At 44.3% G+C, this 27,003-nt stretch overlaps 1 protein-coding gene across 1 annotated transcript in view; it reads right to left on the bottom strand.

Annotated features, from left to right (window-relative positions):
- FLT1 (fms related receptor tyrosine kinase 1) overlaps positions 1–27,003 on the bottom strand; it is a 577,293-nt gene that overhangs the window by 332,703 nt on the left and 217,587 nt on the right. The window contains exons 15-16 of the mRNA XM_069639312.1: positions 14,774–14,905; positions 1,549–1,655 (exon numbers count right to left, since the gene is read on the bottom strand). Of these exons, the coding sequence (XP_069495413.1) occupies positions 1,549–1,655; positions 14,774–14,905 (239 nt within the window). The remainder of the gene's footprint in view (positions 1–1,548; positions 1,656–14,773; positions 14,906–27,003) is intronic.

Genomic DNA, 27,003 nt, shown 5'->3' with positions numbered 1-27,003 from the left:
AGTGGTGCACCCAAAATGCCGTTTCTAATGCAGTGTCTGTTAGTACATTAAGGGATCCATAGACAGGCTGTGCAGTAGAAGGTTACTAAGGTAGCTCAGCAGGTTGAGAGACCATTGCTGAGATGCTATATATTAAAAACTGCTTGTTAATTGTTTGACTTTTTGAAATTCCTTATAAAAAACAACAGTGCATAAAATGTGTTTGGCCAGAGCATGGGTTGGGCTGGTCGCTTGCTTATATTCGGGGTGGATGTTTCAGGTATTTCTGCTCCTTTAGTGAAAATCAAAGGTTGGCACTCATAAACCCACAGTTTAATTTCCTAATAACTGCTGTCAGCACAAAAGAAACATTTCTGCCAGGTCCCGCCCGTCAAGTTGCACACCCGCACTGCCTCCTGGCATCCCTTGCAGTTGTGGTCTGTATCCGCAACCGTACAGTCCCCTTTCCTGCACTTACTAGACACTTGCTGTTTGCACTTTTTACCACATGCACTTGCCACCTGCTGGCTTCACTACTTGCTGTTGATCCCATACCCTGCACTTGCCCATCCACCACCCCTAGCACTTTTCCTCTCCCCTGCACTTGGGCGATCTCAATATCATTAGGCCTAGTAAGATCATTGTGTCCTCCCTGTGTCTCCCCTCCCTTGCCTCGTCACGCCTTGAAACAGGTACGTTATAAAGGCCACATCATATCATTTAATCAGTTTGACAAGCATATAACATCTTTATATAGCATATAAACAACATGTTATAAAACACAAAGGAAGGGGCACCAGAATTACAGGGCATGTGTGTGGTAGTCCGACAACAAAAGAAACACATTTCTAAGAAAACTAATGAATGCATGTTAAGCAACATTTTTGAGTTTGGAGATGACATTTTTTCCATAAAGGTGTAAGTTGCACATTTGGAAAACAATAGGATGCCCAGCATGTAAGAAGCCTGCTTTAAATAGTGATGGCCTCAACCCCAGTGACTGTAAGCCGGAAGAAAGAAACAGGCTGGGTAAATACGACCTGCAAACACGCAAGTGACGCCTGGGGAAAGGAGGAGAGAGCAAATTAGATCCCCGAGCCCCCAGCTTCCCTCAGCGAAGCTGGGGGCTCGGTAAAGCCTTGTCAGGGCTGAGGCAGGCTGGGTCGAGATCCAGCCAGACATATGATGCCGAATCTGAGATCCGCCAAGAGGCGGCCCTTTGACCAGTGCTGGGTTTGAGGGTGCACCTGTGAATATGCATGCACGTGTGTGAGAGGGTATGTACGTATGTGCGCATGCGTCAGTGCCCACGTTTTTCTGTGCGTGTTGGTGGACAATGCGAGTGAGATGAGAAATGTGAACTTCCGTAATGTGTCTTAAGACATCTAAACCTAGTATAAGGAATTTAATTTCGGTGTCAAAGCTGGAGTTGATTTTGGCTTCAAGTTTAAACATCTGAGAAGGTGCGAGAAAAATGAGCGCCCTCTGCCCTCCCGGCCCAGCAGCAGTGAGCAGCCCAGGCCTGGCTGGCGCATGTTGCCGCTGGCGGGAAAACACATCTGCTCTTACCCGTTTGAGCTTGCGGATAAATAGGGTTAACAGGAGCCAGAAAAGGGTCGCGACAACACACGTGCATGTTAGAGTTATCAGCTCCAGATTGGCTCGCTCCGAGGGCCCTGGGAAAAAAAGAATTACAGGCATTTACAAAACAATCGGTTTCAGTTAAAAACTATTTTTTTTTTAAAGCAGAGAAAACACAATGAGGAATTCCCTCTCCCCAGTTCACAAATCAGTAGAACCGCTGTCATAGCCCGAAACAAACGCACTTAGTACTTCATTCAGAGTTTGGTGGTGCAGTAAAAAAGTTGCTATAACTGGATTATTGCCACATTTACCGCTCCACCATGTTAAGGACCTGATTCATGGAATTTTTAGTGTGGTGGAAAGTGGCTTTGCACGGCCAACAAACACCCTGATTCACCAAGCACTGCTAAGTGTATTTTGGCAGTGCAAAGCCACTTTGTACCGCAAAAGTACTCTTTGCACTGCGCTAAATGGGCCTAATTCACGGTGCAATGAGTACTTTTGCAGCGCAAAGTAACCATTCTAAAAATTCCATGAATCAGGCCCTAAGAGTTTTTTTAATAAAGCGGTGTCAAACCGCCTGTGTTTCCGAGGAGGGCCTTTCCTCCATCAAAACCTTGAGCGCATGTGCTATTTCTTTACATGCTGTAATTACTAATCACCATGGAGTCCAATGGGACTCCAAAATGGGGAATAACAGATGGGCCATGTTATCACAACGCAAAATAACTTTTTGGCTTTGCTAAAGTCACCCCGAGTGGGACGGGTATGCCCATAAGTGGGTCCTGAAATCCGTTGGGCCTAGAGACCCAAGCTACTCCTCACTGATGACGCCCAAGGAGACCGAGCATGTCTGGCGGTGCTTGTGGTCTCGTGCAGAAGGGGCATGACCAAGCAGTTCATACTGGACTGCCCCCTTTTGAGGTGGGACCAAGCCTGATTTGCATATGGGCTTTCCCCTTCTGTAATGGCTTGGCAGGCGAAGCACAATGGTCTGGAGAGTTGCCCAGAGCTGTGCTAGTGGTTATGATTGACCTTTTGGTTTTGCTCACGTTATCACGTCATCTAAATCATGCTGGCCCTTCTCGTTACCGCGTGATTACCTTATGCAGTAATGGTAATCCCGTTTGGCTGCATTACCGGAGGTAGTGGTGCTAAAGTCTTAATGAGGCATTCGTTTTGTCACTCCTTCACTTCGGAAATAAAACTTTGAAATCAAACAGACAAAAGTGAACGACTGAAGTGGAAATAGACACATTTACTTCCTGCGTTAGCCAATCGCGTCGTATTTTTTAAAGTTCAGAACTCCTGCCAGCCAATCATTATCTGACTTATGCAGGGTGCTCACTTACTTATGAAGAAGCCTCCTATGCCACGACAACGAAATATCAGAGGGACAAGGCGCTTATGGCACACAGCAGCAGATTCATTTATTCATTGGGGTTTTGTTTAGTGCCAAATTACGAGCACGCTGCTTCAGAGGGCCACGGTGGCGGTAGGGAGGTGGGGAAGTGACAAGGTAGAAAGGGAGCCACTCACAGCCAGCTCAAAGGTTGATTTCATCGACAAGTAGACATGGTTTAAACTAAACATCTCAATGCCAGACTTTAGATGCATTTTCAGTGACACGTGACATCGCGGGCAGGAGGACCCTTGTCCCAGGCTGGACCGTTCAGCTTAAGGTCCCGTTCAGCCTGTAGGGCAGCCAAGGACATTTTGAAGTCATGGGGGAAAGGAGCCTCCCTGATTTTGAGGTGTTTTTCTTCGCAAGAATTAGGCTGGGCTCTGTGTCCAGTGGGACAGTCCAGACGTTCGTGACGTCTGCAGTGAACGTGTATGAGACACGTTTTCAAGTCTAGGATTTCTGAAGAGATCTTTGTCCCATGTGTGGCTCATTATGGGAACCAGACAGTCTGGTGGGACGACAAATTCTGACTTACCCTGCACAATGGAACGGGAGGAATATCTTGTAGTGTACTGCCATAGGAAACAGAAGAGCGGCAGTCGTCGGAGTCAGAGGACACAAACGAAAGCTCTACATTTAAAAGGACTTCTGATTTGGTGGCAATTCATTCTGCTAGCCACTCTGGAACCCCCCTCCCTCCTCTTCTCCACCACGCACCTCCTCACTTTATTGCTCCCGGCTGTTTTCCTCGATAGTGTGGCCCCAAGAACTGACACCCAGCGCCTTGCTACCAAACAGATTTGCAGTGGCCATGGCATCACCCGCAGCCAGGGCACCCAAGAGCGTCTACGCGCAACCTCCTGCTGGCCAGTGCAAGAACGGGTGTAGAGCAGAGCCCTACCCTTCAAAGGATCCACACTCTGGAGCTTCATGAACACAACCACCTGTTCAGAAGACCTGAAAATACACCTGTTCCACGGAACCGCTGTACCGCTGGCCCTGACACACCTCCAGTATGTTGTTTCCCCGCCCCCTTTTCCTACGTAAGTAATATGAGGCGGTCTGCTGTTGGTATAGACACTATGGAGATCCCTGCAAATAAATGCATCTATTGACTGGGCTTGACCACTTACTGCTTCCACATAGACCAATCCCAGCAAGCACTGTGATTGTTTAAAGAGCCTGGTTAATCCCACAGTCTGTCATCCCCAATGTGAAACCAAAATAACACATTGTTTTATCCGCTAGCAGAATAACTTTTCTAAAAGAGACCTAGAGAAGCAGACGGTTTCCTTCCTGAGTAACACAGAATTTTTTTCGAGATCCTTTTGGCGGGGCGCGCGCTCGAGCCCACTGCGCTGTTGCTTAAATTTTGGTGGTCCAGACATAGTGATCCTCCAAATAGCACAGACAACAAACAAACCGGAGGGCCATTCGACTACAAAGTTAAACGCCTTCTCCAAACATTAGGCGGATACTCATCCTCTCTAACCATGGGTTTACCGTGAGCGGAAGCATTGCAATCCTTCGTTCACCTAATTATAGAAAATGTTTTTTTTTGCAGTGCTCAAAGGATTTTTCGGTATTAAACGATGTACCAACAACTGTGCTTTGGAGGTTAAATAAGATCGCTGCTTGACTGTGGAGCAAAGTTTCCGCAATCACTTGCGTCAGCGCCATCATTCACCAAGGGCACACTTTTAGTATTTCTCCCTTACGCCCTGGAGGATAATTCGCAATGTATTCCTGCCACACTTTCCTAAAAGTAATGAACACACAACCTGTAAATAATTCTTGCTGGTGCATTGGCAGTTCAACTAATATAAACTGATAAAATATAACACATTGAAGTGAAAACTGTCAAGTCTGAAGGTCCTGGGCAGCTATGTTGGGGACATTCTAGTGGGATGCTGTCGTTTTGGACATAACTGGCTAGAGGAACCAGAAACTATTGTTTATTGGACATTTATATGGCACCTATACACAGGTTTTTCCAGGCGTCACAAGACAAGATGGGGTGGGGGGGACATGGGAATCGAAAAGTAGAACACCAACAAAAACGGTTATATTGGCCTTGTGGCAATCCTACTGTGCAAGTGCATGACAAGGTGATAAGTGCAAGGGGAGGGAGTAGAGGGAGAAGTGCAGGAGTGGAGTACCCCCAAAGGTGGGGGCGGGAATGTGCAGGAAGGGTCAAGGTGGCAAGTGCCAGAGGAAGAAGGGGGGGGTTGCGCTGGACTGGGAGGACCAAGTTGGACAATTTGGGGGAATGGTGCCTCAGGGCATCTGCTGTCAAAGGATGCTAGGGGGAGTGATTGGGGGTGGTCTGGCCCCTGTATGACTCTCAAGGGACCAGGCCCAAGTCACAGTGGCAAATGGAGAGTTTAGCATGGGAGGGGGAGAGGGAAAGAAGAGGAGAAGAGGATATTCTTGAGAAGTTTCCAGAACTCAAGAAGATCCGGCTCAAGTCTGAGGGTTGGAGGGAGGCCGTTCCAGAGAGCGGCGCTAGCCGAGGAAAGGGATCTACCTCCCACTCTCTGCTTGGAGAAAACTTGACATTCAGAGAGTTGGAGTCAGAGGACCGCATGACTCTGTCCAGGAGGCTTTTTGGGACGGAATGCTGGATGTAAAGAGGTCCCAGGCCCCAGGCAGCCTTGTGAATGACGCAAAGGGTCTTGAATTTAATCCTTGCGGTCACCGGGAGCCAGTGGAGAGATTCTAGGGCTGGAGAGATCCATTCCCTGAACCTTGTAGTCCTATTCTGGATTAGTTGAATGGGGCAAAGGGAGGAAAGAGGCAGGTTGAGGAACATGCTATTGCAGTAGTCCAGCCTAGAGAGAACCAGGGCTCTGGAGACATTGAGCTTCTGGGAGATGAGGAAAGGTAGAATGCCCCTGAGGAGATCGAGCTGATGATTGGACTTGTTGGCTAGGTCCATGATGTGTGGAGAGAAAGAGAGAGAGGAGTCAAAGATGATCCCAAGGTTTTTTGACCCACAAGTGGGTGAGAGGAGAGGACCCAAGGGGTCTGGCCAGAGAGTGGAGGGGAACAATGAGTAGGCATCCAATTGGGGAGGATCTCTGTCTTACTGGCTTTAAGGCAGAGATCATTGGGAGAGCATCATGCCTAAAAAGCTGTCAGGCAGTCAGGTTTGAGGGAGGAGGGGGAGGAGGCAGGCGAAGGCAGCTTGAAAGAGAGCTGTGTGTCATCTGGAAAACACTGGAAATGAGGGGAGAAAGTGAGAGCAGGTGCGCCAGAGGGAGCCAGGTAGATGCTGAAGAGCCATGGTGATAGGATAGAGCCCTGAGGGATGCCACAGGTAGAGAGTGAAGTGGAGGAGAGAAAAAGGACCCAAAGGTCTGTTTGAAAGGAAGGTCGTCAGCCACGCCAGTGCCCTGTGCATGATGACTAGGGTATCATGTTATGTTAAGTTACTTGGCATTTATATAGTGCCTTATATATCTTTAGTTTGACCTCAAAGCGCTGGTAGGTTGAACGCCCTCAGGAACCGTAGTTCAGGTCAGTAGAGAGAGATAGTGTTGTATGGTGCGTGAGTACACCAAATATGTGTGCAGCTGGTGTAGTTGTCGGATGATAGCTGCTTCCTAGCGATAGGTGTGGTGCTGAAGATATCAGTTGGATGTGTGCAGTCTGGTGGGTGGACACCCAGACTGGGTTCTGGCTGCGTTAGGCTTGAGGAACGCCTATGTGAACAGCTAGGCTGGAATGTGCTTAGCTAGCTGCGTTTTATTAGGGTGATGAGGTGTTCTTGGGGTCGTATTCGTATGTGGACAGCTAGGCAGACTTATCAGGGGTATAGCTGTGTTCTGGTTGGATGATGGTGTATAGTAGAGAGTAAGTGTAGTGGTAGGATATGGTAGTTATCTGTAAAGCGCCTAAGACCAGGCATGTGGACAGGACAGTGGGGACATACATAGCGACATATGGATAAAGGGACAGGGGTCAGTACAGGTATATATGGGGATACAGATATATAAGGGGATACAGATATATAGCATATATAGAGGATACAGATATATGGGAACAACACAGGAGCAGGTGCACAGTGATACAACGTGTGGAGTGCGTTTCAACAGTTTCCACTCATTCTATTCTTCCCCAGCCATTCAGTCTACTCCGTCCATTTTTTCTGCTTTGTCTACTCAATCCATTCCATCTATGTTATCTAGGTCGTCTATTCCACCTATTCTGATTACTCTATTCATTCTACCTATTTCAGTGCAGGATATGCTATCATCCACAATTCTAACTAAGTGAGAGGTATGCTACCAATCATGATTCTATCTAGATGAGGCACATGCCTTCATTCACAATTCCATCTAAGTGTGGTACATGCTATCATTAACAATTCTATCTAAGTACGGCACATGCCAACATTTACAATTCCAACTGAGTGAGGGATATGCTACCATTCAAAATTCTGTCTAGATGAGGCACATGCTATCATTCACAGTTCTATCTAAGTGTGGCACATGCTATCTTTTACAATCCCAACAAAGTGAGGGATATGCTATCAATCATAAATCTAGATGAGGCACATGCTATCATTCACAATTCCAACTAAGTCAGGGATATGCTACCAATCATAATTCCAACTAAGTCAGGGATATGCTACCAATCATAATTCTATCTAGATGAGCGCACATGCTAACATTCACAATTCCGTCCCAGTGTGGCACATGCTATCCTTCACAATTCCGTCTACATGTAGCACATGCTAACATTCACAATTCCGTCTAAGTATGGCACATGCAATCCTTCACAATTCCGTCTAAGTGTGGCACATGCTACCCTTCACAGAATGCAAAGTGTATTAGTGATATATAAATGCCATTACTGTCCTTGTGAATGAAGTCACCTCTGGGTGTAGGAAGTGTGTAAAAAGTATATTAAATTGTTACATATCTTGCCCTTTTTAAAGAACGCTTATTTAAAAATTGATGTTAAATCATTATAACTGAAACCTTGATTTTAAGTGTTAGCTACTTGTATTTGCGAATTTCATTGCTACAGCTCTACAGCTCACATTTACTGCTCTTGAGATACGCCTGGCTGCTTAGTCATACTACCAACTTGTGTAGTAAAGCCCTACACCAAAAGGTGGGTTACCCAATACCAAGTAGACAAGTGCTGCTGTGAAGTCTCACAGAGTGTTACTACATCAATTCTTGGCTAACAGTGGGATGCATGAAGGAACATTAGCAAAGAGGCCTTAGCTCCACCTGTCCCACCTGAGAATCAGTTTCTAAGCATGGAGACGGTTTATGAGGATGGAGTGGTTCATAGTGTCAAAAGCAGAAGGGAGATCGAGGAGGATTAGAACAGAGGGAGTGTTAGAAAGTAGGTCTTCACAGGTGTTCAGGAGATCAGTTTCCGTGCCTCTGGCTGCCTTGTAACCAGGCTGGTGGTCATGGAGGCGGACAGTCATTTCTGTGTGGAGGGTCAATTCGGGGATGACCAGCTTCTCCATGAGCTTGCCCAAATAAGGGATGCTAGAGATAGGGCGATAGTTAGCCGGTCAGCATACAGCTTTTTTAGGAGAGGGTGCACAAGAGAGTGCTTAAGGGGTCGATGGAAGGAGCCTGTGGCAAATGAGTGGTTGCAGAGGTCTGCTAAGGCTGGAGTGAGAGACACAATGTTGTCCTTGATGGTTCAAGAGGAGCAGGGGAGCACCTTATTAGAGGAGACTTTCATAGAGCCGACAACTGTAGAGATCTCATCTGGTGCAATGGGAGAAAAAGAGGAGAGTATGGAGGGGACGGGGAGCCAATGGGGGCAAAAGAAGGTAGGGGATGCAGGGGGGAGCAGGTGACAGAGAGGACAGGATGTCAAGAGTTTGGGAGGAAAAGTGGGCAGCCAGTGCAGAGCAGACGGCCTGGGAGGGAGGAGGAGACTGGGGTAGGATTGGCAAGTTCCGTCCAGACTTTAAAGAGTTCAGCCATGTTAGTGATGGCTCCAGAGATGTGGGCTTGGACATGAGCCCTCTTCTTGGAACAGATGGAGAGACAGTATTGCCTTTGGTGTAGGCGGCAAGCCAGTTTGTCAGGGGATGAGCTAGAAGTCTGCCGCTTTCGCTCTGCAGCTTTGCACATGCATTTGGAGGAAGGCTTCTTGCAGATCCTCATGACAGGGGCAGGGATGTCCAGGGTGTTAGAGATAGAGAGATTGAGGTTAGTTAGAAGAGAGTCAGAAGGAGAGTCCAGCGAAGTGGGCGGAGGAGGGATCAATGAGGAGGTAAATGCAGCGATTGACACGCACTTCATCGGTCGAATGACGGCGAAGGAGACTGGCGGTTTGGGCAGTGGAATCTTTGGACAGGGGAGGTCAAGGAGGGAAGAGATGAGAGAGTGGTCAGACCAGGAGAGAGCATTAGTGAGAGGGTTGGAGAGAGGAATGTCTGTTGAGATGAGAGCATTCAAGGATTGCCCGGCAGAGTGGGTTGGGCCAGAGGGAAGGACAATGAGGGAAAGAGTGTTACAGAGGTCACGAAAGAGAACAATGGCCATGTCGGGGGAGTCGAGATGGATGTTGAAATCCCCAAGGAAGATAGGTTTGGGGGAGGAGGCAAAAAGACAGGAGGACAGGTCGGCCCATTCTGAGAGGAAGAGGGAGGTCCCTCTTGGGGGTCTGCAGTTGGTAGCGAGAGTGAGAGAAAAAGTAGGTGAGACAGACAGCCTGCAGACTAGGCTTTCAAAGGATGAATAGGTTTGGGTGGGGATGATAGAGGCAGGGACCCACACAGGGAAGATCAGAGCCACTCCACCACCAGACGGGCAGAGCCTGGGATTGGACAGGATCTTGTAACCCTCAGGAAGAAGAGTGTCAAAAGCAGTGACAGAGCGGGCCATGAACCACATCTCAGTGAGAGCAAGAATGCCAATGTCAAGGTCTTCAAGGAGGTGACAGATGTCAGAGGAGTGTTTGATATCAGAGCGAGAATTGGGGGTACCTGAGTGAAGCTGGTTTCCCCTTCAAAAGATTTGCGAGTGGAAAAAAGGGCCGGGGTGCCACCACTGGGGGGAGGCCATAGGGAGGATGAGGGAAGGAGGGTTGGAAGGAGAGGGTGGGAAGTTGAAGAGAGAAGACGTCTGCCAAGAAGAAGGAGGTTGCTATAACAAGGGGGTTGTCCTACCCTCTATAAATCTGAGAGGTGTACGGAGGAAGTTCAGTAAACACTGTTTTTTTTAGACCCTAATGGGAGCACATGTCATTCTGGGCAACCATTGAGAAAAGCAACATGCTTGCTGATGCTAAACACATGACTCAAAAAATATATAAAACGAATTTTTAATTTTTCATTTAGCTTTCTATTATAAGCTTTTTTAAAAACTTTTTTGTGCAGCAATTTCAAGTTGTTTCTTTGCATAACAATCCATGATGTCCATTCATGAAATAACATACATAGTTGAAAATTCATTGTAGAAAAACTGTGCTCAACTGTACTCAATGACATGCGATGTGGGTTAGTCATTTGTGCATATGATCAACAGCTTACAAAACAGTGTCCCATGTCATTGAGAATGAAGAACACGCTGTGAGAGTGTACGAAGAGGAGACGTGAATTTAGGTCTCCTGTGCCCGGCTAAAGTCTGATCTTATATTCGGTCAAGAAGGAGGTTGGGCTGATAGCCCTGGGCCATGATAGTGCCATTATGATAGACATTAATGGTGCATTTGGAAGATGTGAAGTGAGCCAATAGCACTTCCCATCTTGAGCCGCCAGTGATGGGAGAGGAGAAGAAAGCGGAGCGGACAGATACCATATGGGGGTTCATAGGTTAGAAGAGGGAACAGCAAAAAGAATGTCAGTAAAAGTCTGTCTGGAGGAAGCATTGATCTATGTATCTGCGATGGGCAGTCCCGGGTTAGATCTCAGGAGTGCCTTTTTTAGTTTCTTCCTTCCTGACTTTGTGAGAGAGGGAGGATAAGAGATGGAGAAGAAGTTAGAATAAATACGGGAGACAGAGAGCACCAAGGCGGCAGAGACAAGAAGGAGAGAGGGTCAGAGGATGGCAGGGGACAGGGTCATAAACACTATGCAAAAATAGAATCACACCTGGCGGCCAGGCAGACAGAAATCAGTGGACACGATGGAAATGCCCAGATGTACAGAACATTAACAAATTGGTAAGGACACCAGGATTCGAATTGAGCAGAAAGCACTCAAAAACAGTACAAAATGGTGGATGCACAGTTGGAAGAACTCCAGAGAATAGCAAGAGTTAAACAATTAATTGATTTTTCTTTTTTCTTTTGAAGCTGGGCCTTCAGAGAACAGTAGAGAAGCAATCAGTACGAGGCACTAATGATGCATAGTAATATTGGTGCTGAGATTAGAGGTTACAGGTTAGGCAGGTAGGAAAAAGGAGTAGGGAGCAAATTTGAGTAGGCATAGTGTCAAGGAAAACTAGCAAGGGAATGAGTGTACCTTGGTTACAGTAGCAGACTAGGAGTAGGTAGTTAGGCAACTCACCCACCCATACCAGCAACCCTTGCAAACCACCACGAATACGATGGTTGAGCTGTCTCTCTTGGGCATTCTCATTGGGTGTGGCAGGGGCTAAAATACAATCTAAGGCCCTGTTGCAGGCAGAAGGCGTAACTTCTGTTCCCTTCTGTGCTAAAGTCTTCCTTTTTTCCCAGAGTGACAAATGGTGATGCCAATATACAAATGCAGACTCAGAAATAAGTCAAGCCTTTACAGGCTGGGCGCAATGTTTATGCCAATATATCAATGCAGCCTCAGAAATAAGCCTAGCCTTTAAAAGCTGGCCACAGTGGTTATGCCAATATGCAAATGCACCCTCAGAAATAAGCCTAGCCTTTACAGGCTGGCCGTAATGGTTATGCCAATATACAAATGCAGAAATAAGCTGAGCCTTTACAGGCTGGCCGCAGTGTTCATGCCAATATACAAATGCAAACTCAGAAATAAGCCCAGCCTTTCCAGGCTGGCCGCAATGGTTATGCCAATATACAAATGCAGGCTCAGAAATAAGTCTAGCCTTAACAGGCTGACCACAATTTTAGATGTTTCCAGCAAACCATTTGCCAGGCCCCGCTCATTAACTGGAAACAGCAAACCAGGGATCATTTGATTGGCCTGCATACCAAGGAAGAATTTAGCAGGACTAATTATTTGACAACCCTGTGCTTAATCCAGCTCCATTTGGCCAATAAGTGCTGCTGCTGGAAATAGGCAGGTTTCTGATATATGGACAGCACAAGTCTATACTTTGAATTACATAACTGGAGATTTCAGTGTGATAGAGGATTGCTGCTTCCCATCTTTGAACTGTACTTTGATACTCGAGCGCAAGCAAGATGCCATTATTTCGGAAGGACTGTAGCAAGCACATAGTTCCACAATGGCTAACAGCATGGGTGGATTTTTGCACAATGCAATCTGATTTAAGGCATGTCTATTAAAGCTAAGTACCTGTTTTGCCTTTGTTTATTGACATCAGAATCAACGTTTCCCAAGAAAAGGGGCTCATCCAACTTAACTAACAAGGTAATAATATGAGGGAATGTACATATTGCTCTAATATACTGTGTTATCATTTCTAGGCGGCTTACTATTGGTTTAAGATCATAAGCCTTTAAATCAGAACTACACTTGGGTCTCGGGATCCCCCAGCATTGTTTACTCGAATTCCTACAATAGTGATATTGAGGGTCTCTTTCTAAAGCCAATACCCCCTGGCCATAAATATTGCTGTTAACGGGTTTTCACTAATTGAGAAATCCAAAAATATGGAAATTGAAGGCAACTATTAGTGGTTAGGAAAGAAAGAGTTTATAGTTGTGCCTCCTGATTTGCCACAAGGCTGCTGGAAGCACATATCCCATCTATTTGAGTGATCGTATTAATATCCCACAAATTAGGATCTGGAAGAAGGGCTCGAAATAATTAGGTATACACCTACGGTTATATGGTTCATAGGCTTCTAAACATTAATGTGGGAAGACATAGGTAATAATGTTAGGTTCCATGTGATAAAGTCGCCAGGCAGGTGCCCTTTTTCCTGACCCCTAAAATACTTTCCCTAAATATTCTAGGAGGAGTATCATTTTATGTTATAAACTCCAATACTACAATACCGGGGAAAGGGTTTGATTTTACCCAGGGTGAACTTTGTGGGGAAATGTCACCCCCTGGCGGCCATTTACCAGGCGACTTTATCACTGAACACCTGATATTCTGGGTGCTACTGTGACTAGAAAATCGTTTTTAATGAAAACCGTTTTTCTCTATGGTTTAAATCAATTTGATGTATATATTTCAAACACTGATGTGTTTTCAGTGTTTATTAACTAGTGAATCATTATCATGAATGCATTGAAATTATGTGTGAAGAATAACCAGAAGGACCGTAGCCTTTTTTGGCTTTTTGGATCCAACCATTAAGCTCGGCAGTAGAATACTTACACTCAATGATGCATTGTATTATGCTCCACTTTAAAAACACTGACACGCTCGTCACTCTTATGTAGCATCTCAATACTGTCGACAGAAGCTATTCTCACTTCTGTTAAAAACACGCATAAATTGCTGATCTGACATTCCCTCCAGCATATGAGCAAATTGACAATGCTCACTTGTTCATCGCCGAATACTATCTCCAAGTTATAATCTCTGTGTGCTTTGAATGCTCTTTTCTTTGCAAACAAAATGCAAATGACCAACCAATTCACATCAATACATGTAGCAAATTCAGTCATTGTGGTGTATCTAAGCACAGTGAATATTGGAGACCAACAGGCTCATTGCAAGTATGGTCCTAACAGTGGAAACAAGTGGTATTTCAAACACCTCCTATTTTTAAAATGCTATGCAATGAAAGGTTGAGATTGCATGTGATTTTTACGTACGCTACACGCCTCCCTACCTCTCACAAAGACTCAAGAAGTACACCTCCTCCAGACCCACAATATCCATCTACAGCCACGGACTAACAACACCGCCTTTCAAACGAACAAGAGCAGGGGGCTCCAGCTTCCCAGTCACTGCCTCCCACCTCTGGAATAACCTCCCGTCCCATATTTCGACGTGAACCCTCTTACTGGCCGTTCCGGAAGCAACCAAAGACCAGCCTGTTTCAATTACTATATGCTTTGTTGCTATGATACTATGTACGCTCGAATTCTCTGTTCCTTGCTCTCCCTTCCTGTTCCCTCCCCCTTGGCCCCCTGCAACCAGCACCTTGATGTCTGTGGGGTTTTGTGCACTTTATTTATTATGCTTGCATTTGTAAACAAATAAATAAAAAGCACAGCATTGTGTAAATAACACATATTTACCCCATACCGATACATGCCTTAAATAACCCATGCGATCCCAATTCGTAATTAGGTGGCTGGTATTTTTTAAGTAAGAGCGATTTAAAATACCCCTTGTATTTATATGATGTGTTCCGTCTACTTCATCACGCACGTGACGGAAATCATGTGCATGTCCACACTACAGAACTCCAGGACTTGTCTTCTAAGGAAAGGTTCATGTCCTCTCTGCAGAGTCAGCTAGAACCACCATTTCGAGAATTGCTCAAGCTGGGTTGCACCACAACTTCCATTCATGTTTGGGTATATTTCTTTTACAAAAGGCACCTGAAAATCATATAAGGGAAGCAAGGGGCCACTTACCTTCCTTTCCACAGAGAGCAACACCTGCACTGGGAGCTTAGAGAGTAGAGCAGACAGAGTAGTGAAAAACGAGTCAATCGGATCCAGGAACAGAGCTTGTGGCAGAGGCTTCTGTTGCTGCTTCCACACAGACGTTACCTTGCACAGTGACGTAGGCCGAGCTTTCCACCGAGCCTCTCTGGTTGGACACAATGCACTGGTAGAGCCCTTCGTCGTCTTCTTTCACTCTTTCAATGATGAGCCTGTTGCTGTCCGGCCCTAAAGCTATTCCTGGGAAGTGAAGGGGACATGTCACTCAGTGTTATGTGGTGCAGCAAATCATCTGTTAGGCTCTGTCAGTAAACTAGAAAAGTCGAAAAGGAACCGCCTTGAGTACGGTGCTTAATGTCACTGCCATCTTAGTAAGAGACACCTGTGCTTTCCACCGACTCAAATAATTACACTCTCTAGGAGATTTTCTTGTTTTTAACTTGTTTTTATTGTTTTTCAAACTCTGTCCTCAACATTTTCTTTACACACAGTATACATCTCAATAAACTGCTCATTACATCACATTGTCTCTGTTATCGTCTTTCAGTGTTTACTTCTTCACCCCAACCCTCCCATGCCCCACCCACTCTTACTCTGTAGATGGCGCCCAGCACATTCTTTCAATCGTTAATGCGCCCCTGGCCAGCCCACCGACATTATTTATGGGGATAATTTATGGGGTAAATGGGAGCAGTGATGTCCCCCGCTCCCTTTAAAAAAGAAATGGGGGTTGCAGAGGTGTCCCCCGCAGATTCCATGGGGTAATATCGCCACAAAAAAATAGCGCCATTCGTGTATGGTGACATTTGTGCAGGGATATTATCACATGGAACCCTGCAGTCTTGGAGTGCCCCTGTCAAATTTTCCATGTAGTAGATGTCTCTCACTTTCGCCACCCACTGCAGCTCAGTCAGCGGCTGCCAGCGTATTACCAGGCAGGAGATTGTCTCTAAATGCACAGATGTACCAGTCATCTTATACCACGTGTGAAGGGAATGCATATTTCCTTGCAAAAGACTGAGTTTTACAGTCAAATAAACACTGTTACGCGTACCAAGGAAAGTGCGGAACCACCGTCAGATCTGCTCACTGACTGCTTCATCCTGCATGATCACACAGATCTGCTCACTGAGTGCTGTTCATCCTGCATAGTCACACGTCTGAATCTTTGTGCCTCCATCACTGATTAATGGCCACATACTTTGACATGGGTTAAGACTCTCGAAAACAGGAAGAGTTCAGAAGAAGCTTCCGAAGTCTGTCGGGCAATACCTTGGCATAGGCTTGCATGGGATTTATAAAGTGCAATCCTTGCTGGGAATCAACAGAGTGCTGTCCATAGGAGACCCCCACTGGGGTTACCGGTGGGATGCAGTGGTAGCAGAGGTATTTGGAAAGGGTATGGGGAGCACGGGAGTAGGGACCTCCTGGAGGGTACTCCAGCCCCTTCCTTTGGTGTTGGTGGGGTAATGTGAATCCCCACCAAATAGGTTGTGTCTTGGCGAGACCCATGGCTTACCCATAAGGAAACTGCCAGTATTAAGGCCAGATTTTTGTTGGACTTAACAGTGGCCAGTTCCTACATAGCACAAAAACGATATCTAGCATAGCTTGAGCCTAAGGGGGGGGGGTGGGGCACCCATAGTCTTTTCTTTAGGGTAAGACTCACAGACATTATCCAATACAGCCGATGTACCATATCGTCATCTGTATTTTACCAAGGGAACAGCAAAGGGGATCGCAGACTCTGGGTGCTTAAAGGATATACGCCTTACTCACTACCGAGACCTTCAGCTCGGCAGGAAAAACGATTCAGTCTTTGTCTTTGGAAATTCTTTCTTTCCGCACAGGCATGAGTGGTTTACCTCTGCTCTCCGTCGCTTGATTAACATCAAGGGATGTTGGGACCTGTGACTCACAGACCTTCTGATTTCCCCTTCCGCCAAGCGTTGCCGGCATTAGGTCGTCTCCAACTTCCGACAGCCAATTCCTTGAAAAACCTTGCCCATGACCCATTGCTGAACCCTCAGAGGGGTGGCTTCAGCCACTGGTGCTAAACATCATCTGGGCCATTTATACTTGAAATCACCGCTGGGGAACTCTCGTTCTGAAGAGGTGCAATGAATCACTCTGGATCGTGAAAATCTTTTTTCTTATTCTGTACATGCTTTAAAAAGATTGTAATTTACCATAAAATATTGTTAAAATGTATAGAGAATAAGAGCATTTTTATCTACCTATTGTGATTCACCTTCTGAAAGATTCTATTCTTTCTTGTTCATAAATGTTATATATCCTGAACATGGATGTCTAAAGGACCAATCACAAAAATAAAGTTCAGGAGTGGGACTCGCACAAACAGTTTGAGAGCCACGCTCTCAAGTCACTGATTATCACTCTTCCGCAATTGTAATTGTAATAGGTCATTTATAACGCACTTAATACCCAGAGATTTCTAAGCGTGGACCCGGTGATCAAGCCTGTGTTGCTCTGCGTCGTCTAGCTTCCAAGGCGAGTGCGTTGCCCCTGAGCTATACTCGTGGCCTTGTGTGATGCAACCGACTAAGGCAGGATATGGTTACAAGGCACTCACATGCATTTGCAGATAATTTAGCCTGACATTTCTACTGTCTATCCTGGACTCCAGCCACAGGAAGGAGTAGCTATGCTTATCTGGTCTTAAGAATATTTGGGGTGTTCAGTCCTCTGAAGAGAAATTATCTTTCAATTTTTTATTGGGATGCAGAGCAGGGAGACAACAAAACTTTAGAAACATTCTCCTGGCCATAAAGGATGAGGAGAACAATTCAGAATTGTTCTCCCTCTCCACAATAACCAATTACCATTAACCATCTGTTTAAAAAAAGGTTGTATTGTCCAATTGACACAATTCTTAATTTTGCTGAATTCAACTTGTCCACCACCATGAGCATGGACATTCCCACTCTTGCTCTTTCAAATTTTAGAACCCTGTTTATGATTTATTTTACTCTTACTGTGCAAGCCAATCTTCCTCAATCCCCATATTTACATCCTCCCGTTTTAAGAGTCCCAAGATGACCCTATGTCCAGGGTGATACCCTTTTTCCATCACTGACATTTCCTTCGAAACAGCATATCTATATGGTAATTGTGTCCAATTTATGCAATAGAGGTGAGAGAAGACTACTCTAGTCTGAATTTAATAGATTGTTCAATGAGTGTCTATCTTGGACTCCAGCCACAGGAAGGCATAGCCCTGCTTATCTGTTCTTAAGAATATTGGGGTGTTTAGTCCTTTGAAGAGAAATTATCTTTCTATTTTTTTATCAGGATACCGAGCAGGGATACACCACAATCCTAGAAAAATTCTCCTGGCCATCAAAGTTGAGGAGAATAATCCAGAATTGCTCTGCCCTCTCTACAAAACAAACATACATATACCTTTATTGGTGTTTCATTTAAACTTTCAAAAAGTAATGGGAACATCATAAAACATAAGATACGTCATGTGTTAAAAAAAGGAGCAACTAAAAATATGTTGGCCAGGCTCGTTGTCTTGGGTCAATGTTTCCAGGGGAAAATAGTTAAAATAGGAACAGAAATGAGGGAAACCTCCAAATGTATTAACCCCTCAGTTCTATCCCTCATGAAGACATGGCTCTTTTGTTAAAAAGAGGAACACATATCTTCTAAATAAATAGCAGATAGAGTATCTCAGCAAATAATGATATCCCTTTTCATGGTCGATTTCATCAACATACACTGACTGACTTTAAGTCACATTCATCAGGGCAAAAATATGTTCTCATGTCTAGTACTCCCTTATCACACAACCTCTGATATTTGGTCTTTCCATATTTCTTTTGACTCTGCTGTTTTCTGAATTTCTCTTTTTATTTTATGTGTACCTCTTCACAAGGTTTAGTCTTATTTCCTTTATTTTCTTATCTTTCTTAATTGTACCTTTTTCTGGATACTTGAATTCACCTGTGGTCCATTCTGACCTGAGCGGCAACACCACTGACTAATGTCAGGATCCTAGCAATCTGTGGCCACACAGGAGGCCATTTATGGGATGCCACAGGATGGACGCCTCTAGGGAGTTCAGAAGTGATGTCACATGCTCTTGTCACTTGATCAGCTCGTCTATCAGTGGTTGGTCTCTCTGATTTTATCCCGGGTGTTGCTGAGGATGAGGTGTTTTCTTCCTGATTGGTGTTCCCAGAGGAGTCTCTTGTGGCTTTTAGCTGGAAATTTGGCTGACTCAAGTTGACTGCAGGAAGTGATGTCACTCATCCAAGGTGGCCACAGGAAGTGATGTTACTGATCCAAGATGGCCACAGGAAGTGATGTCACGGATCAAAATGGCTGCAGGAAGTGATGTCACTGATACAATGCCCACCACAAGTGATTTCAGTGATCCAAGATGGCAACAGGAAGTGATGTTGCTGAAACAAGATGACCACATGAAGTGATGTTACAGGCAGAAAGTGAAGCCACAAACCAGAGGTGATGACACACACTCTTGTCATCTGATCGCCCAGTCCATCAGTGGTTGGTCTCTATGATTTTGTCCCCGATGTTGCTGGGTATGAGGCAATTTCTTCCTGATTGGTGTTCCCAGAGGAGTCTCTTGTGGCCTTCAGATGGAGATTGGGCTGACTCTAGACTTTTCATGCTGCCTAGCCACTGATGCGCTGCGATTATGACAGAATGCATGTTTGTGCCTATTACATTTTTTGGCTTAGAAAATGAGGGACGTGGTTACCACCCATGGCCCTGGAAAATAATGCTCAAATATTACAGTCAGAACATCACAATATGGGTACCCAAGTAATAATAGTGCTTTGACATATATTGTGTCAGATCATACTAGAGAAGACTATTCATAATTCGAAGATATAGCTACCGTTTCATGCCGGAACAAAAGTCTCTTGTCTTTGGTGTAGGCGTAACTACGCAGCATCGGACCCGCATTCACCCTGTTTACAGTACCTGGGGTCTGTCCAAAAGTGGGACGTATGCTATTTTTGTGACGCGCTTTCCACTCGCGCTCTGTAACATTCATGAACGAGAAAGCCAACATCACACCGAAAAAAGACATCAAATGGCCACGTTATTGGTAGTCAGTATACCAACGTCATCTTTACTATCACATACCCAACACAAAATACCTTGGAAAACAGAAGAATCGGAATCTCAACTGTATTTCAAAGAACTTGCCAGACATTTATAAAATACGGTTCTAAATACTGACAAGAACCAAAGCAAGGAAAATGTAAGCCACAATGTGAAGAATAACACATTACAAAATAGAGGATGTTTCAGCAATAGTCTGAGTCTGTCTAAGAAGTGTTTGGACAAAAACAATGGCTGATCAGCTTTATTTTTAATGTCACATATCTAATAAACAATACCCTAAACGAAAATATAATAATACTTTCAGTTATTTAGGCAAGGAACCATCTAATCCTTAAAATAATCTGTTTCAAACGTTGTTAAAAAAAAATAATCAAAACTAGAGCCGAAATGTGAAGAACATTACAATGGGCCACATTACACGGACGGCGGTAAGGGTTAACGGTCACCGTTAATGGCAACGGTGACCGTTAACCCTTACCGCCGTACTACGAGGTCCCTTTGCGGGTTGGAGGATTTAACGCCTGCTTCTTGCAGGCGTTAAAATCCAACCCGCTAAGGGACCTCGGAGCTAATTACGGCACCGCAAAATAGCGGTGCCGTAATTAGCGCCATCCCCATTTCCATAGAGCCCTATGGGGCAGAAATGGGAATGGGGAAGGGCAATGGCGGAAAGGGGATTTACCGCCCCTCCAACCTTGGAATGGGGCGGTAAATCCCCTTTCCGCCAAGGCGGTGCCGGTATTTTACCGGCATGAGCCATGGCGCTAATAGCGCCATGGCTCACCGCCTACCGTGTAATGAGGCCCAATGTAATTAGACTAGTCTGCCTGCAGCATTTGCAGACAAAAACAAGAACAACAAAGGCCTTCTAATTGCATCCGTCTGCAATACTGCGTACACATAATGCACAAGATAACAATATACATTGGTCTACAGCCTCACTGTAAATTTAAGAACTAACGATTAAATACTCAAGTGAGTGAAAATGAAACCCCATTTATAATACCTTTTAAGTAGTTACAGAACAGTTACCATGCTCCACTAGATACAGGCACCAGTAACAGCATAACATAACATAAACCACTGGAGAAGTAGGAGCTCAAGTAGCAGGAGTACCAGATGTATATTCAGCAGGTATATATGTTTACAAAAGAGAAATAGGTTGTTCTTAAACAAATGTTCTTTTCTTGCAATTCAAGTTTTGCAATCAATTTTCAGATGGACCAACATGTCCAATCATAACTAACAATGAACAATGGTTAAGAAGTGAGACCTAGAATATAGATAAAGAATACATTGCAAACCAAACCAAAATCAACATTTAGCAAGTAGTACAAAACTACAGACTAAGGGTAAAAAGGGAGATGTGGCCTTATCCACACAGTCATGAGAATTGAAACAATAAATCTAATGTCTGCATTGCTAACATCTGAAAATAGATGTTTGAGCAAGAAAAAAGTAACTCAAATAGAACATGATGTTAATGCCTATGGCACGTCCCTTCTCTGTGCAAATATTGAATAACTTGTATTTAGTTTGGAGGTGAACATATTTTGAAAACTAAGAAACGTTTCAGATTGAAAATAATAAATGTTCTTGTTTTATTTCTGTTCTTTTTTTTTCTTTTTATCATTTTTGTTTGCATTGAAATACCCCGTTTTTTTAAACACTTTTACTAACACTGATTAGGAGAAACAAACCTTTTGAAAATGCACAACAGAGCGAAACACGTGTTGGCTTCCATGTTATAATTTACTAACATCAAACGTACAAGTGCACTTCAGAAATGTATTAAAATAAATTGGCAAATAAAAAATTCAGATTCAGATTTAACATCATTGACTTGTCACATTTTGAAAAGAAAGTAAATAGGCGCGGGGCAGTACTCTGCATGTTCAATAGAAGGATATATATCAAAAGGAGAGGAAAAGGTAACCTTGGTAAAAATGAGCCGATAATTTTGAATGTCTAAAGCAGATAAACTTTTATATTATTGCTTTAACCATAAATTAATTCCTAAACATTGGTGTTGCTTTTTAACTGTGAGTCTTCAGTCTTTCCTCATCTTTGTTCAGTACATTTTATATGCGAATTATCACATAGTAGCCTCTCTGCACTGATGCTAAAAAGTGTGAGCTGCAGAGTAAAGAGTACATTCAGCTATGTGCAGAGGCGTAGCCAGGATTGTCTAACAAGTGGGGCCTGAAGCTGATGGAGTTAGGGCCACAACCGTGTTATTAACATCTGTAAATGCCCACACATCGCTGCTGAGTGGCATGTACAGATTGTGGGTGGGCCTTGCCCGCTCATGCACTTCCCTGTACAAGCCTCTGCTTAAGTCATCAATGATGTCAGTGTTGATTTTATATGTTACGTCATCATAACCTTACTTTGTGATGTCATTATTAATGTCCTGGACTGTGTCATTGCAAACTATGTAAGTGATGCCATCAATAAAGTGATTGAGGATGTCATTTGTGATATCATTTGTCAGGTTCTGATCATGGAGAATCAATGTTACCATTATTTCTGCTTTATTTTAATTTAACACAATTTGATGTAATGCACCTGTAATGTAGTATGTTATATTTTATTTTTTAGATTTAACTTCAAAGAGCTTAATCTAAGACTCTAAGACCATAATCCTCCTGTTTTTATTACCGCCTCCTTCACTCAAAGTTAAAAAGAAAGTACTCAGGTAGTGCTTTACTTCTGATTGTAGGCAGGGTTACAAATGAAAATCTAGGTAAAGCCCCAGCCACATGTGGGATGCCTCCATCAAAGTTAACTTAAGAGTGATGAACAGCTCATTACACTTCATAGTTCATCCTTGCAAAATGCATTCAGTTGTTTGTTAAGGCAGGGGAGTGGCAACACCTTGTAATGGGAAGTAGTGAAGCTAAGGCACAATTGTGAATGATAGGTTATGCTAGGTTATTTATAACGCACTTAGTACCCAGAGGTTCGAACCTGTGGTGCTCCGTTTTGTCTTGCGTCCAAGGCGAGCATGTTGCCCCTGACCTATACTCCCGCACTCCTCCTGTATCTTAGCATTTGCCAGGTGATAGAATCTGGAGGACTTTTATTTATGCAAAACTGGCACTCGACAATTGGGTCTCAGATCGCATCTGCCAATATAATGTGAGGCATAGACAGAAGGGCCCGCTCCCTTTACCCTACTCGTCAAAAGATGAGTCATAGACGGGTGTCAACATGTAGACCAACATACATGCATTGATGCATACACCTCAATGAATGACACCGTCCATGTTTCAGTGATTCAATACAAATATTGAGGTTGGCCTCTTGACAAATGGTTTTTAATATGCCCAGTTTCGCAACTTCATAAATTCTCAAACAGGGACATTTATGAAAGCCATTTTTCTTTTTCAGGAGTCAAATAAGAACCCCGCGGCTTTAGGCAGCCGAGCATAGTCGTTTGCTAGGACTTGTTGTGAAAGATCTTTACTGGAATTGAGAAAGGTGGAGGCCCGGGTCTACATGCATCAGAGATAAACCTTCAGAAAATAACAACACTTTCTGTTAGTCTAATGTCAATTGCTTGATAATCTCTTAGGGGGAAAGCAGAGAAGAAAGGCCAACCATGATCACTACAAACATGGTGCTTAGTGGGCTGGGAACTTTCCACTGTGCATCGGGAGACTGGAAGGGGCTAATTTTGCAGTTCCCATGGATCGTAAAAAAAAAGGTGCTAAAGTTAGGCCTGGATGTATATTCTTAACACCTTTTTGGGGAGATTTTCATCATTTTGCTAGTGAGGGGCGGCACATAACAGGATACATGTTCCTGCCTTGCATTCCAGCTCTGCATGCAAAAACGTTTGGTTTAATGCTAGCATGTTATTTTCATGATGCATTTGAACCAACGCATTCCAATGCAATATGCATGTTTTTACCACCTGCAAAAAGCAGGCGGATGCCGTAGGAATTCATTGTAAATGCCTCCCACAATCGTTAATTGCGGGCGACAGTTACACTTTTTCCAGAAAGCACAGCAAAAGAAACGTGTCAACCTGTAACTGACAGCTTTAAAACATCCTAGTACAGTCTATATTCGAGAGGTGCAGAGCACTGAATGAGGGTTCCTGAAATCTATTGAACTGTTGAAGAATGATCTATGTGAGGTGTGGCGGGTCAAGGTAGTTCATTGTCCAATAGGGTCTCTTCAAGGCCTAGGTGCACTGCAAGTATGTGCCGTGGCAGCTGCCCAACGCATTGGGGGAGGCAGGAGATGGCAACGATCACGCAGGAGAGGGTACAACCAATAGAGGACATCCCCAACTCCCCATCAACAAGACCAATAGAGAAAACTATTCCAGTTTTCAAACTGTCTGACATAGGATTGTCTGACACACAAATTCAACTTCTGGAAAAGAACGGATTGGTTCACTACAGAGGTGGAGATAAAACAATTTTGTAGGAAACTACGGCTCAGCCATTTCTTCGGAGAACAAGAGAAATGCGACAGTAGACAGGACTCGGGCTTGAGGATTCCCTCGATGTTAACCCCAGCAGATAACCAGGTGGCACAGGAAATAGTGCTGTTTGAGAAGTGTGTCATGAACGACCTTAAAAGACTCCAAAACCAAACCCACAACATCAGAAACAACCTCTCGGATAGTGAAAGACAAGCGCTCGAGGAGCTAACATCGAATCCGCGTTTGATGATTAAACCAGCCGACAAGAGGGTTGGGATTGTTGTCTTCTCTTGTACGCAGTACAACCGTATGGGTATGGACCTACTGGAGGACACACAGAGCTATCAACCTCTACGGAAGGATCCTTCTTTGGAAATCTAAAAGGAAATTAGGGAAGTTACACAAATTGCAGCAGACCGTTCATGGATTACACGACAAGAACTGGAATATCTGAATTATTCAGACAAAAGAATCCCTTCTTTCTATGCCCTCCCAAAAATCCACAAACATCAGACCTACCTCCAGGAAGACCTATAATGTCGGGATGGGGCTCCATAGTGGAGCCCCTATGTAAATTCATAGAACTCTTCCTACAACCCATAAGTCAAAAAAACCATCACCTACCTTAAAGCCATGACCGCCACTATTAACATATTTGAAGGTGAATCATTTAATGAAGAAAATGAGTTCCTAGTTACTATGGACATAAAATCGCTTTATACGAACATACCCCAAGAGGAAGAGATAGAAGTAGTCCACAGGTTCCTCACTCATCAGACGACCCCACATAGAGTTCCAGCGGGTTTTATTGTGGAACTCATGTCCATTGTCTTACAAAAAACGTCTTTGTATATCCGGGCCAGTTCTATCTTCAGACAAGGGGCACGGTAATGGGTGCTGCATTTGCACAGAGCCTGGCCATTTTCTTTATGGTCGCATTTGAGGAACAGTTTGTACTCTGAGAAAGTAATTCCTTTAAACCACATATCAGGGAGTGGTTCAGATTCATAGACAATGTCATTTTTATTTGGCAAGGCAACCTCGAGTCCCTCAATGATTTCCTCGCAAACTAGTTAATGACCTGAGGGAGAGAGGCTACCCAAAAAAACTGGTGTCACATGCGCTCAAGAGTGCAAGATTCACACCTAGGGAGAACCTCTTTGAGCCTAGTTTAAAACGATCTACTCAAGAGAGGATCACGTGTGTCACCACAACAGTACACAATCATTAGCCATTAAGAAAAGCCTCATTAAAATACTGGCCCATGATCAATACCAGTCTCCCAGATATAGGCAAACCTGTATTTGCCTTTAAAAGGTCGAGGAACTTGAAAGACCAATTGGTACACTCATCGTGCCATGCTAAATTGAAAATCAGTCACAGGGTCCTTCGCCCTCTTATGGGATATTTCCCCTGTGGTAATTGCTGGGCTTGTCAATTCACAAAAAAAATTACTTACTTTCAAATTGAAAACAGGACGTGGGATATATGATTCCTATCCAATTGTAAAACTAGTAATGTAGTGTACTTTATCAAATGTCCATGTGGACTGAGATATGTGGGGAAGACCACAAGGCCAATCCACACGAGAATCAACGAGCATCGCTCAAGAATCAGATGCAAAAACCACTTAGCACTGATGGTTTCACACTATATTGCCTTGTCAAATTCACCGGATGACATGAAATGGTGGATTATTGACGTTGTTAAAAACAGCCCCAACACACAGCGAGCATTGCTCATTAAGGAATCGGGATGGATCTACTGCCTCCAAACACTGGACAAATTGAGAGGGCTCAATGAAGAGAGTCCAATATACCAGTTGCCCTCATAGGCCTCCGTGACAAATTCCTTCCATCTCATTATCATATGTCAGGCCCCCCCTTTAAACACTCTTTTTCGTCCAGGTATCTAGATTCCCTTCCGCTGAGGGCCATTTGTCCCCAAGTACTGACACCCATGATGCAGTTCATGAGCATGACACATTTCCCTTTTTTCATCCATTCATTTCCTTTTATTGTACCCACCCTCATAGGCCACACCAGGTGTTTCAATTCTCAGCTCCTGTTGTGCTTATTACATTCTATTTATATGGTCTATACCACGGACTCCCATGCAGTACATGAACTGCCCTCTATAGCCATTTGGCACACTTTGGTCTTAAAAAGCCATCGTAAACATAGCATGTTACCATGGTAACCAGAACCAACAGGAAGTAGACGCTCTGACGGTTGCCAGCCCACTCCTCGAAGGTACACGTTAGTGCCTAGCTTGAACACATACTGCTATAAGTTTTTGGGTCCCCACTGTCCCGACTGTCGATTATGTACCTTCATTTTACAGGGCAACGCCACTCTGGGGCTCACGCCAACCACACGTGAAGACCACGGGACGCCAAAGTCTCACTTGCTCTGTTTAGTAGCATACTACGGACCACTTAAGGTTCACATATCCAGGCACACTATCTTTGGTGCCCGCCAGGTATTCCAACTTTTTATGTATAAGAACATATTAATGTGGAGTTTCATATATATGTAAGGACTCATAGAAGATCTGTGTTCCCTTTTCTGTCCTCATGTTCCACCTAAACAATAAAGAGCTTGTGACATCTGATCTATTGAACCACTTCCCACAATACGGCTCTTGATTTGGTCCTGTTGGGAATTAGGACGTGCTCCAGCATACCCCAGCTTCTTAATATCCGCAGACATTGTGAGTTTATCTTTATTCTCCACCATGAAGACTATGTAGTATGTCATTCATTCTCACTAAAGGT

This window comes from Ambystoma mexicanum, chromosome 7q (assembly GCF_040938575.1).
Source record: "Ambystoma mexicanum isolate Mex_15411 chromosome 7q, UKY_AmexF1_1, whole genome shotgun sequence".
Lineage (NCBI taxonomy): Eukaryota > Metazoa > Chordata > Amphibia > Caudata > Ambystomatidae > Ambystoma > Ambystoma mexicanum.
Note: the sequence above shows the minus strand (reverse complement) of the source record. Positions and strands in the feature narration are given on the sequence as shown.